This window comes from Saccostrea cucullata, unplaced genomic scaffold (genome assembly GCF_032062105.1).
Source record: "Saccostrea cucullata isolate Sc308-1 unplaced genomic scaffold, CSIRO_AGI_Scuc_v1 ctg12056, whole genome shotgun sequence".
NCBI classification, from domain to species: Eukaryota; Metazoa; Mollusca; class Bivalvia; order Ostreida; family Ostreidae; genus Saccostrea; species Saccostrea cuccullata.
Genome location: NW_026922121.1, coordinates 7,501 through 19,601, shown reverse-complemented (window position 1 = coordinate 19,601; position 12,101 = coordinate 7,501). Strand labels below are relative to the sequence as shown.

General features: G+C 35.8%; 2 protein-coding genes across 2 annotated transcripts in view; one reads left to right on the top strand and one right to left on the bottom strand.

Moving 5' to 3' along the window:
- Positions 1-4,633: 4,633 nt before the first annotated feature.
- LOC134261226 (thymidylate synthase-like) lies at positions 4,634-9,243 on the bottom strand. Its single transcript, XM_062743684.1, has 3 exons — positions 8,980-9,243; positions 5,990-6,261; positions 4,634-5,595 (listed from the first exon to the last, which is right to left on the bottom strand). The coding sequence occupies exons 1-3, from the start codon at positions 9,165-9,167 to the stop codon at positions 5,117-5,119; spliced, it is 939 nt and encodes a 312-aa protein (XP_062599668.1). The 5' UTR covers positions 9,168-9,243; the 3' UTR covers positions 4,634-5,116.
- Positions 9,244-9,490: 247 nt separating this feature from the next.
- The window catches only part of LOC134261225 (uncharacterized), a 9,478-nt gene continuing 6,867 nt past the window's right edge, over positions 9,491-12,101 (top strand). Inside the window, exon 1 of the mRNA XM_062743682.1 lies at positions 9,491-9,543. The gene's annotated coding sequence lies outside the window, so the exon portion shown is untranslated. The remainder of the gene's footprint in view (positions 9,544-12,101) is intronic.

Genomic DNA, 12,101 nt, shown 5'->3' with positions numbered 1-12,101 from the left:
AAACTGCAAATAAAAATTTACAAGCTGATTTAAGAAATTGTATAACCCCAGACCAGTTAAACCACATTTTCTTCTTCTTCTTCTATTGTCGGAGGGTTCAGGACTTGCCGTGGTTAGTTATTGACAAACATGTTGATAAAACAAGAATATCAGTCTCGTTTAAAGTAATCATTTCGTAGGTTCTGTGGTCGATACAATGACCTTGTCAGCAAATACTTTAACCATGGCTGTAAAGTTTGAACGGTTGGTGCTAGGATTTTCATTCTTCACGTGTATTCATTGTGACAAGACCTTTCAACTGTTTAAAGTGTATAAATGTTTTGACCTTTTGCCTTTGACCTTGTAACAAAATCTTCCTTTGGATGCAAACAATTTTGACCTTCTGATCTTGGTCTTGGATTTTGACTTGCATTTGAGGCACTTTAACCCTCGCTATAAACAGTTAAAGAGGTGCATTCCTTGTGAAAAGGCCTTTTTGGGTACCACCAAATTTGACCTCTTGACCTTTGACCCACTTTAACAAAAAATTGCCAAACTTAAACCTTAGCCATATTTTATGAATAGTTAGTGAGAGGGCTTTCACACTATTATTAATACATGTGCATTCCTTGCAGAGACCTTTCTTTGGGTACCACCAAATTTGACCTTGACGAGGTTGACCCACTTGAAAATAAAAACAAGAGGCCCTTGAACCTTATAGGTCACCTGAGCATCATGCAAGGACTTTCCAAAGATTGAATTTGGTTCATGTTTTAAACTTAATGTCATGACATTTACAATATAATCAATGGAGCCCCGCCTTAAAACCAGAAACTGATCCTGTGGTCATAAAATTCACAATTTTGAAAGTGGCATTCTTGCTCATCTTAACTATGTACTTATATAACTATGTACAATACCCAGGAGCAGAGAAGATTTTCAAAGACTGGGGGTCATGATTTGAACAATGTAGAATCTACACTATTCAAGGATGCTTCCACATAAGTTTCAGCTTTTCTGGCCCATTAGTTTTCGAGAAGATTTTTTAAAGATTTTTCCTATATTTTTAGGTCACCTGAGTAAACTCAGGTGACCTATTGCTATCTGTTTTCGTCCGTCGTCATCCGTCGTGCGTCGTTCGTCGTGCGTTAACATTTGAACATTCTTAGCTTCTTCTCTGAAACCACTGAACCAATTTCAACCAAATTTGGCATATAGTATCTGTGGGTAAAGGGGAACAAAAATTATGAATTTCATGGTCCCTGTCCCCCTGGGGCCTGGGGGATGGGGAAAAAACAACTAAAATTAGTGCAATCTTTAAAAATCTTCCACTTTACTCCTGGACATCAAGCAGTCAAACTGTTGGTATGATTGTAATCAGCATTGAGTCCTCTACCAAAATTGTGAAATTCATGGCCCCAGGGTCAGAGGTTCTAGTGCTAGGGCGGGACTAAACAGGTTATATAGTGAAAATGCATTATTTCATTGAAATTCTTCTTTTCTGCTCCTGGGCATTAAATAAACTAACCAAGTGCATAGGTACGTTGAAAATGACCGCCTTTCCCAAAATTGTGAATTTCATGGCCCCAGGGTCAGGGGTTCTAGTGCTAGGGCGGGGCTATATAGATTATATAGTGAAATGCACAAATTCTTTGAAATTCTTCTTTTCTGTTTGTGGGCATTAAATAAACTAACCAAGTGCATAGTTATGTTGAATAAGACTGCCTCTTCTCAAATTATGAATTGAATGGCCCCAGGATCAGGGGTTCTAGTGGTAGGGTGGGGCTATATAGATTATATAGTGAAAATGCAAAAATTCTTTGAAATTCTTCTTCTCTGCGCATGGGCATTAAATAAACTAACCAAGTGCATAACTATGTTGAATAAGGCTGCCTCTTCCAAAATTGTGAATTTCATGTCCCCAGGGTCAGGGGTTCTAGTGCTAGGGCGGGGCTATATAGATTATATAGTAAAAAATGAATTATTTCTTTGAAAAATTTCTTCTTTGCTCCTGAGTATTAAATAAACTAACCAAGTACATAGTTATGTTAAATAAGGCTACCTCTTCCAAAATTGTGAATTTCATGGCCCCTGGGTTGGGGGTTCTGGTGTTAGGGCGGGGCTTTATTGATTATATAGTGAAAATGCATAAATTCTCTAAAACTCTTCTTTTCTGCACCTGAGTATTTAACCAATGAGCTATGAACATAGTTATGAGGAGGAAGGATGCCTCTTTGAGATTTTTGAATTTCAGGGTCCCTCGGTTAGGGCTTCTTGTGTTAGGGTGGGGCTCTAATGTTTATATAGTGAAGATGCATGAATCCTTTGAAAATCTTTTCCTTTTTTGTTGGGTATAATGCCAAATGCTTTTAGTATATATTTGTGACAAAAAAAACTTGCTTCTTCCAAAAATGGTTAATATCCTGGCCCCTGGGACAGATGTACTTTGAGGGGGGGGGGGGGGGTAACATAGTCTGAAATAATTTAATGCTTTGAAATCTGCACTTTGGTATTAATTAACAGCATGATGAAATAAATTTTTTTAAAACTTCCAAAATTTCAAAAGATATGGCCCCAGGGTCAGTGGTTCCTGTGGGATGGGGAGCTCGACTGTGGACCCGCCCTAACACAAGAAGCCCTGACCCAGGGGCCCTGAAATTCACTAAAAGTGGAAATGCATTTTCTTTTTGTTACTCTGATCTACCTCTGGGTAATAAACATGCTGAGTGTATACATGTAATTATGATAAGCAATGGTGTCCCTTTCAAAATTGTGAATTTCATGGCCTCTAGTTCAAAACATGAATCAAATTCAATTGTAGGAAAGTTGTGGCATGATACTCAGGTGACTATAAGGCCCATGGGCCTCTTGTTTTATGTAAAACTTTGATTCCCTATTCAGTATTGTGGCCCCGCCCAACCCCCAGGGGTCATGATTTGAACAATTTAGAATCTACACTACCCAAGGATGCTTCCACATAAGTTTCAGCTTTCTTGACCCAGTGGTTCTTGAGAAGAAGATTTTTAAAGAGTTTTCCTATATATTTCTTTTTAAAACATTGATTCCCTATTGTGGCCCCGCCCAACCCCCAGAGGTCATGATTTGAACAATTTAGAATCTACACTATTCAAGGATGCTTCCACATAAGTTTCAGCTTTTCTGGTCCAGTAGTTTTTGAGAAGAAGATTTTTAAAGAGTTTTCCTACATTTTTCTATGTAAAACTTTGATTCCCTATTGTGGCCCCGCCCAACCCCTGGGGGTCATGATTTGAAAATTTAGAATCTACACTATCCCAGGTTGCTTCCACATAAGTTTCAGCTTTTCTAGCCCAGTGGCTTTTGATAAGATTTTTTAATGACCCCACCCTATTTTTGTCTTTTCTTGATTATCTCCCCTTGGGAGAGGACTTGGCCCTTCATTTTAACAATTTAAATTCCCCTTAACCCAAGGATGCTTTGTACCAAGTTGATCAAAATTGGCTCAGTGGTTCTTGAGAAGAAGACGAAAATGTGAAAAGTTTACAGACGGACAGACAGCTAGACGGTCGGACAAAATATGATCAGAAAAGCTCACTTGAGCCTTCAGCTCAGGTGAGCTAATAAAGCCCCGCCCTAACACCAGAACCCTGGAGTTATAAAATTCAAAATTTTGGAAGAGGCATTCTTGCTCATCATAACTATGTACTTACTTAGTTAATTTATAGCTGCAGAACTGTAGCTCTCCGAAAAAATATATTATCTGTCAATATATTTTTTCGGAGAGCTAGTTCTGCAGCTAATAATCATTAGAACCCCACCGTAACATCAGAACCACTGACACTGGGGCCATAAATTTATAACTCTGGAAGAGACATGCTTGCTCATCATAACTATATGTACTTAGTCTTAGTGTATATAATACCCAGGAGCAGAGGTCTTAGTGTATATAATACCCAGGAGCAGAGAAGACGATTTTCAAAGAAATAAGGCATTTTCACAATATAATCTATAGAGCCCCGTCCCTGACCAGAACCCTGGGGCCATGAAATTCACAATTCTGGATGAGGCATTCTTGCTCATCAGGGGGACCAGGGACCATGAAATTCACAAATGTTCCCCTTTATCCATAGATGCTGTATACCAGATTTGGTTGAAATTGGTTCAGTGGTTCTAGAGAAGCTAAAAAAGTTCACAAGTTTACAACTGACGTACGGACGAAAACAGATAGCAAGAGGTCACCAGAGTGACTCAGGTGAATTAAAAAACTTGAACAATTAGTACTTGGGCTTTCATATTTCACAGGTTTATTTCTTATTACAAGACCTTCCTTTGGGTACCAACAATTTTGACCTTGATGTTTGAAGTGCATTTGAGATATTTCAACCTCACCATAAGCTGCAGTGTTTCAAAACAATTTTATTGTATTTATATGAATCAAACAAGTTTTAGAATTTTTGTGCTTTTTAAGGCACATTTTGTACTTTTTACCTTCAAACTTCTAAATGTTTCCAAGGCATGTTCATAACAAAAACCTGATTTATTAGCAAGTGGTTACGCATGTTTAGATTACACCTTTTTGCAAATAAGGGTTTCTCTATACCCTTACTGTGACTATAGTGTAAGTGAACATCTCTATGTAACTTGCATTCAAAATCCAAGAATTATATTTTTATTTTATATTTTATTCCATAACAAATGCCTTGTGATAAGTACTCTATCAATACCATGTAATACATACTTCTTTAATTTGGCAGTGTAAGTGTCAGTGATACACACATATCGAAACAGAATAAATAAAACAAAGTACACTTCAAAACATTCTTGTTACACTTTTGAACGGAAGACAATTTGATCTTAATATCAGTCATTGAACACAGCATTGGTGGAAACAAAAATAATTACGCTTCAAAAAATACAAAATCTACTGAACTTTAATAAGAATGTCTTCTATCATTAATATCAGTCACTGAACACAGCATTGGTGGGAATAAAAATAATTACGCTTCAAAAAATACAAAATCTACTGAACTTTAATAAGAATGCCTTCTATCATTAATATCAGTCACTGAACACAGCATTGGTGGGAATAAAAATAATTATGCTTCAATTATCAAAAAATACAAAATCTACTGAACTGTAATAAGAATGTCTTCTATCATTACACAGCCATTTCCATGGCTATTTTAGGGTGAGGATTATACCCTACAATCTCAAAGTCCTCGAACTTAAAATCATCAATGTCTTCTACCTGTCTCTTGATCACTAACTTGGGAAACGGTCTGGGTTTCCTCTGAAGCTGAACTTTTAAAGGCTCCAGGTGATTGACATACACATGGGCGTCGCCCAGGGTGTGGACAAAATCGCCAGGCTTAAGTCCTGTGATGTGGGCGATCATGTAGGTCAGTAAGGAGTAGCTGGCAATGTTAAACGGTACGCCCAGACCGATGTCGCCCGATCGCTGGTACAGCTGGCAGGAGAGCTCACCATCACACACGTAGAACTGGACGAAGGCGTGGCAGGGAGGGAGGGCCATTTTCTTTAGGTCACATGGGTTCCAAGCTGACATGATGATCCGCCTATCATCTGGGTTGTTCTTTATTTTGTCAATCACCTCTTTCAGTTGATCCACTCCTTGACCTAGAGAATAATTTGTTTGATTAAGAATTGACTTGTATATAAGACTATCATTTTAATTTTATAGCCACCCAATATAACATCAGCATTTTTTGCCCATTGGACAACTTCAAAATAAAGTTTAAGCTTTTAAATTTTACCTACAGTTTATTGCAAGCAAAATATCTTAAATTTGATTCTTTAAAGAGAGTCATTACTTATAAATGATATTTTTATTTAATGTCGAGTGAAAGCATTTAAATGAATAAATAATCCAGTTCTTTTTTAATTTGCGTGGCTCTACTAATAATAAATTGTACATTGCAAGTTAAAGACCATAGATATCAGTTCTAGTAAGCATACTGAAACAAACTTGTTGTGTAACCTTTTATGCATTGTATATGTCATGTTTCCTTACCAGTGTAGTCAGCGTGCATGTCTTTGTACTCCGCCCCGAAGTGTCGCCACTGGAAGCCGTAAACTGGACCCAGGTCCCCCTCCTCTCTGTGGGTCAGACCCAGATTGTCCAGAAACTCCCGCGAGCCGTTGGCGTCCCAGATGTGGATGCCTTTCTCGCTGAGTTTCTTGCCGTTTGTACAGCCCTCGACAAACCACAGCAGTTCCTCAGCCACGCCTCGCCAGAATACTCGCTTCGTTGTAAGCAGCGGGAAAGAATCTCGTAAATTGTATCTACAAAATATATTTTTTATTTGTAAGTATTTACATTTCCAATGTCTTTGTTCGAGATAAAATTACAAATAGTTAATGTACTTTATTTCTACATAAATGTACTGGTTCATCGATAGGTGCAGTTAAAAAAAATCACATGTTGGTCGGGACAAATAGACAGAAGTGGGGCTTGTAGCACGTGGATTGGTAGAATCGAGGTCATGTAAATATAAGGTATAAATGTCAGATTTTTTTAATTTCATTTTAATTTTATGCAAATTATCACTCAAGCCAATCGATTGATTACATCATGAAATAAAAAAAATTATACAGTTATTCCTTAAATGCATTTATTGGTACTAAATCCAATTAATTTATGTATAAATTAAGAAATAATTGTACATTTAAAATATAAAACATATCACCAACACTTCGTGAGAAGTTATTTTGTTTATAACAAATATTACGACATATATTACAATAGAATTTCATGCAAAAATATCATAAAATATTTTTTTTCATCTCATTGCCTGACGTCACGGCGTCAGGCTGTATAAGGATTGATAATTGCTTGATCCGAAACTAATAGATCATACCCAGAGAGCTAGATTTTATGCAAGCAGATTTACATTGGAAATCTTTTACCTGTATTTTAAAAGAAACATTTTTCAGGGAAACAATGATTTTACTGATGCAAAATAATGCAGTTTTCTCTGTTTGCATGAAACAGATTATTCCATGTGATTTACCGTTTCAACGTGTCCGTGTATCTTTTTTTCTGCATTTCTATACTTAGTCTACTGGATCAGTCCATTTATATTCTACGAAAGGGGTGAATCGCTCTTTTCGCGCCAAATGTCACAAGTAAGCGATCTTCGCGCCTTTTCTTGGAATGTTCTATTGTATGGAATTAAATAAAGTTTGTTGTTGTAACCTCCATCTTCTTATGATTCAGAAATTCTGTCTACAAATTTTATCTTATTCCTTTAAAACAACATATGAATCATAATTAAGTATCAGAATATGGACATGCAAAACAAAAGAAATGATTTCTCTAATTTGTTTCCCCTCCGTTGGTTTATTCCAAATTTTAATGGACTAGTCCAATCACCACAATCAGATTTCAGACGATTTGACGAAAGAAATTACCTTGCGAAATCTTGGATTTCTTTTCCACAAAGGCCTAAATATGTTGGTTTTACCTATTTCGTTCTCAAAAAATTATAGTACCCACCTTTCAGAAAAAAAAATCAATGAACACAAACTACTACTGCATGTTTACTTCATTGGAGAAAATACTTTCCTACAACATATGTATTTAGTTATATCCATTCTCTAAAATGTTAACAACGAATGATTTGACAACAGATTTCAGAATAGGTGTAGCTTTAAATTTAGATCCAGGGGTAGATCAATTTACTTGCAGAAAAATCAATCGCATCATCTAGGGTCTTTTCGTCAGAGGTCGAAAAACAAACTCGAATGTATCGACATCATCGGATGTTAAAAATTTCTACATTTCCTGTTCATAGTAAAAACGGAGTTAGAAGTCCCTTCTATAGTATATTTTAGATAATATCATTACATTGAATAAAGTTCACTCCATATTCCACAGATAAAAGGTCTATATACATCATCCATGCTTTTATTTCAAAGTTTGTGAAAAGGGGGGGGGGGGGGGGGTCATGGCGTATAAATTAACAATACATTTGTGGTCTTCTTCCCTAGATAAGGGACCGAGGAGCTTCGATTGGCAGAAAACCCACATACATTAACCATTCTGTTAACAACTCTTCAGAATGCAGCAAAGGCATCGTTCTTCTACAAGTTAAATACGTAATTAAATATTTTTACAAGGTTCTCAAATAAAAAGACATATTTCAAACAGAAAAAAGTATTGCTCAAAAGGTTTATCACTTCTCTTACAGATATTGATTGATTAAGTCAGGCAAGCTTTTTGAAAAGCTGTTACTTGTAGTTATTTAAACATCGAATTTCTGGACGGGTTTGATTGATACATCCTTGCACTTTCACAATTTTTTACAGTCTTCGAACTATGCACTTCCTCTCTTTTGTGATTGGTAGAAAATGCATGATGAGAAAATTTTCAATTATTTCATTGGTTGAAATGCTGTTCAAGACAAGGGAGATAACTTTCTAATGATCTAATTTTCGAACGACTTAACAATTTTGCAAGCTTTTCAATCTTTGAAAAAAATGACAAAACGAACAACAAAATCAGCAGTAATTAATTCCTAATAACATGATTTTTTGTATAGTAATAAATAAAAAGATCTCTTTAATTTCATTATAAATAAAATTTAATTTTTATTGCTTGCAGGCTTTGCGATTTGTTATTATTCTTTTCCCCTTTCTTGTTTGAAGAAGGAATCAGCCGAGGTTTGCCGAAAGCTCTCGGCCAGTCCAAGTTTACGGAGATGAACGAGCGACAACGTGTGATAGGGCTAATGCCAGTAAAAAGCTAATGTACAAATACAAAATCAAGAAATTCAAAATAATTAAACGGCCTGATAGGTGTAGATCAGTTTACTGTTTAAGATTGTTGCTAAAGACGGTAAGCTTTTTTAAAAAGCTCTACTTGTAGTATTATTCATTGCATATGAGGGGGTGGGGGTGATTTTTTTTTTTTTGTATGAAGCCTTTAAAATTAGATATTTTCTTAAAACATATCAGCAAAGACATTTAAAAAAATTATCTCAATATCAACAAAACAACAACCTCATTTGCATTCCGAAGATAGATAAAGTATCGATGCCAGTTCTGTTGCTTTTTCTATGCCCGTGGTCAATCACACGCTGCACGGCTTCTAAATATAGTTCCTCGTCGTGTCTTTTTTCTTTAAAATCCACATTTTTTATTCCATTAACTTGATCGCCGTGATCACTGCATGTTTCCACCTCCGTCATCTTTGTGTGTTTTTCCCTCCAATATTTTGCACTTTGGCGCCATATCAATCGGATTTCTTCGCCCTTTTCCGTCGAAAGTAACATACAAAACCTCTTTATCCGGATGAAGCCTTGAAAAGAGGAAAAACTTTGGATATCAGCCTCCTTGGATGTGTATTTTTTTTTATTTTGGTTGAATTATTATCTGTATGCTATTGACATAATGTTTTATATGTAATAGTATTCTATCAATAATTTACAGATTTACAGAATATATGCTTAACAATCCGGGATATTTAGCCGACCGATCTGCTTCTTAATTCTACCAATCAAACATCCGGTGAATTTTTTTGGAGCTAGAATGTTCAATGAAAAACCAAAGGGGGATTTGTTATAGGTAATTGCTTTTACAACTCTCAGTATATTTGGATTTTTGAAAAAAGTTAAGGATATATTTAGTTTGAATTCAGACTTTAGTTGAATGTTTAACTTTAAGAGAGTAAGTTAATAACACTTCTGAATTTCCTTTCTGTCAAACAAGAAATGAAGAATAAAAGAAATTTCAGAGTGTTTGTATGATAAGTATTTCAGAAAACAAGCAATGCAATCAAAGTCCATTTAAGTAAATGAAATCGGTAGAGACGCCATACCAAAATTTTTAGTCTCCACAAATCGCACTGAGATGAGTGCAGCGAGTAGTGCAAAGTGCCGCGGATAGAATGCACTTTACCGGTACGGCCGCCATTTTGATTCTAGATCCGCAAGTGAAAGTGCGCAGCGTAAAAACTTAGCAACGTATCAACTATGATGGGCGACACCATTTTGTTGTGTAAGAAACTCTTGAAGCGAGAAAAAAATATCTAAATGGGTTTCCGCTTTTTTGAGCGGGGGTGTGGGGGCGGCATCCCCCAATACGTAAAAAATGAATAAAACAAACTTACCTTAGTCATTAGATAAATCTGCGCTAAGACTCGGAGCCATACGTACGTGTCACTATACATATCGTACAACTATTGTGTCTTTTTTTTGCACTGAGTTGTAAATACGTTTTTATGGGTGATGAAGGAGATAAACGTCAATTTTTAATTATAGCTACTATCCTAGTGCATTCTTGTTTTAGTAGAGATTTCCTATATAACTGCATTCCATGTAGTCTCAATGATTGTAAAGTATCCAGTGTTTTGCAAATTGAAATCTCTAGATTTTTTAGTTCGTAAATCCAGGAGTATGTTAGATTAACGGCAGCTCTGTTTCCAGAAATCTAAGATGTGTCTTTTACGTTTCATTTTTCTTATACTGCCGATTGCTGTTTCTCGAAACAAGTCCGTCCTCACTGCATGTTTACAAGTTTTGCCCCTCCACTTATTCAACATTTCCAAAAACTAAGGATCACATTTATCGCTAAAATTTCCAAAAATTCTAGAATGCTGCAGTCAGTCAATTAAAAATATCCATTCATAGAAAACACAATACAAATCATCGTAAATAAGGTGCATATGTTGAATCACTGTTTACAATCATATAGAGTGGAAGTCAAACTTTCTATTTCACGTCACCTACCCTGACCAATCACAGCAGTGAAATAAGTCACGTGCTTAACAACGTCACAACTTTGGAATGCGGCCGACAGAATGAAAGTGAATGGTTTGTTTTGAAAGTGCTTTTAGTTTTAATTAATAACTTCGTTAATTAAACGAAGTTTATTAACATGAAAAATGACAAGGAATTCAAAAAATATGTTATTTTTGCATTTTATTGCCTTTTTAGCGAAATTGTCACGCTGACGCGTGACTCTCTTATAGAGAAAGAGCACGTGCTATTTCCATATTATTTGGGCGTACTGGTAAAGTGCAGTTGTCCCAAGTGCCGCTTGTGACTGCGAACTATTGAAACAACGGCGACGATAAAATTATGACTTTGCACGTTGATCCAAACCAATTTTTTTCCGCAGTTACCTGTGGTCCCATAATCCTTAGTGAAATGCATAATGCCATTCCGTACTAGGCTGTAGCAAACCATATTTTTGTGATGATATAAAAGAGACATGTACCAAGAAAAAACAAACTTGCATTAATTTAATAGATATTCAGTGAAGCCTCATTTATCTGGACGCTTTGGTTCCTAGTCAATTTGTCTGGATATCTGAAGCGTCTAGATATCTGAATTACCAGTTAATAGGACAAAATAACATTTAAAAATACAGTTCTGAAGAAAAACCGTCCTGATAGTGAAGCATCCGGATATCTGGCCTCCGGATATCTGAAGGTCTACTGTATAGAAAATAAATAGTTCGTTAAATGTCATTGAATAAAATTCCCACTGTTCAGACTTTTATTTGTTAATGCAACATACATAGATTGTCAAGTGACATCAGTCTATTAATGGTTTGACAAGCCTATTCTAAATTAAACCTGAATAATTATCTGTGCTTACCCTAAAGGTCACACTACCAACATATTATGGTGCATGTATGTTGGTTGTTTAACAGGAATCAAAGTACTCAGAAGTACAGAGAGCCGGGCTCATTTACAGAGTAGAATGGATTTCTTACATGAATCACATTTATATTCTGATGAAAAAAAATATTTTAAAACTATCAATATAAATGATAAGACACTGACAGTGAGTTTTTCAATCCTAATACCACTGTCCAATTTTGTCAGAATCAGAATTAATCTGGTACCGCAGCTGAATGTAAACAAACAGGCCAGTCTGGTTCCCTCTTCTGCTTTACCTCGTATGTGTAGAGAACTACGGTAACACTGATTATCAAAAATCCTTACACTAATGAACTAGTTCTTTGACTTATGAAGTTTTCAAAGTCATTACTACTAATGTTTATTTTATATAGATAAAACTCGTTTTATTTTTGTTGCTTTATTTAGCGTTTGTATTATCTCAAAAGCGGTTGAAAGTAAGAATTATATTTTTGCACGTAACTTTAAAATGGCGACT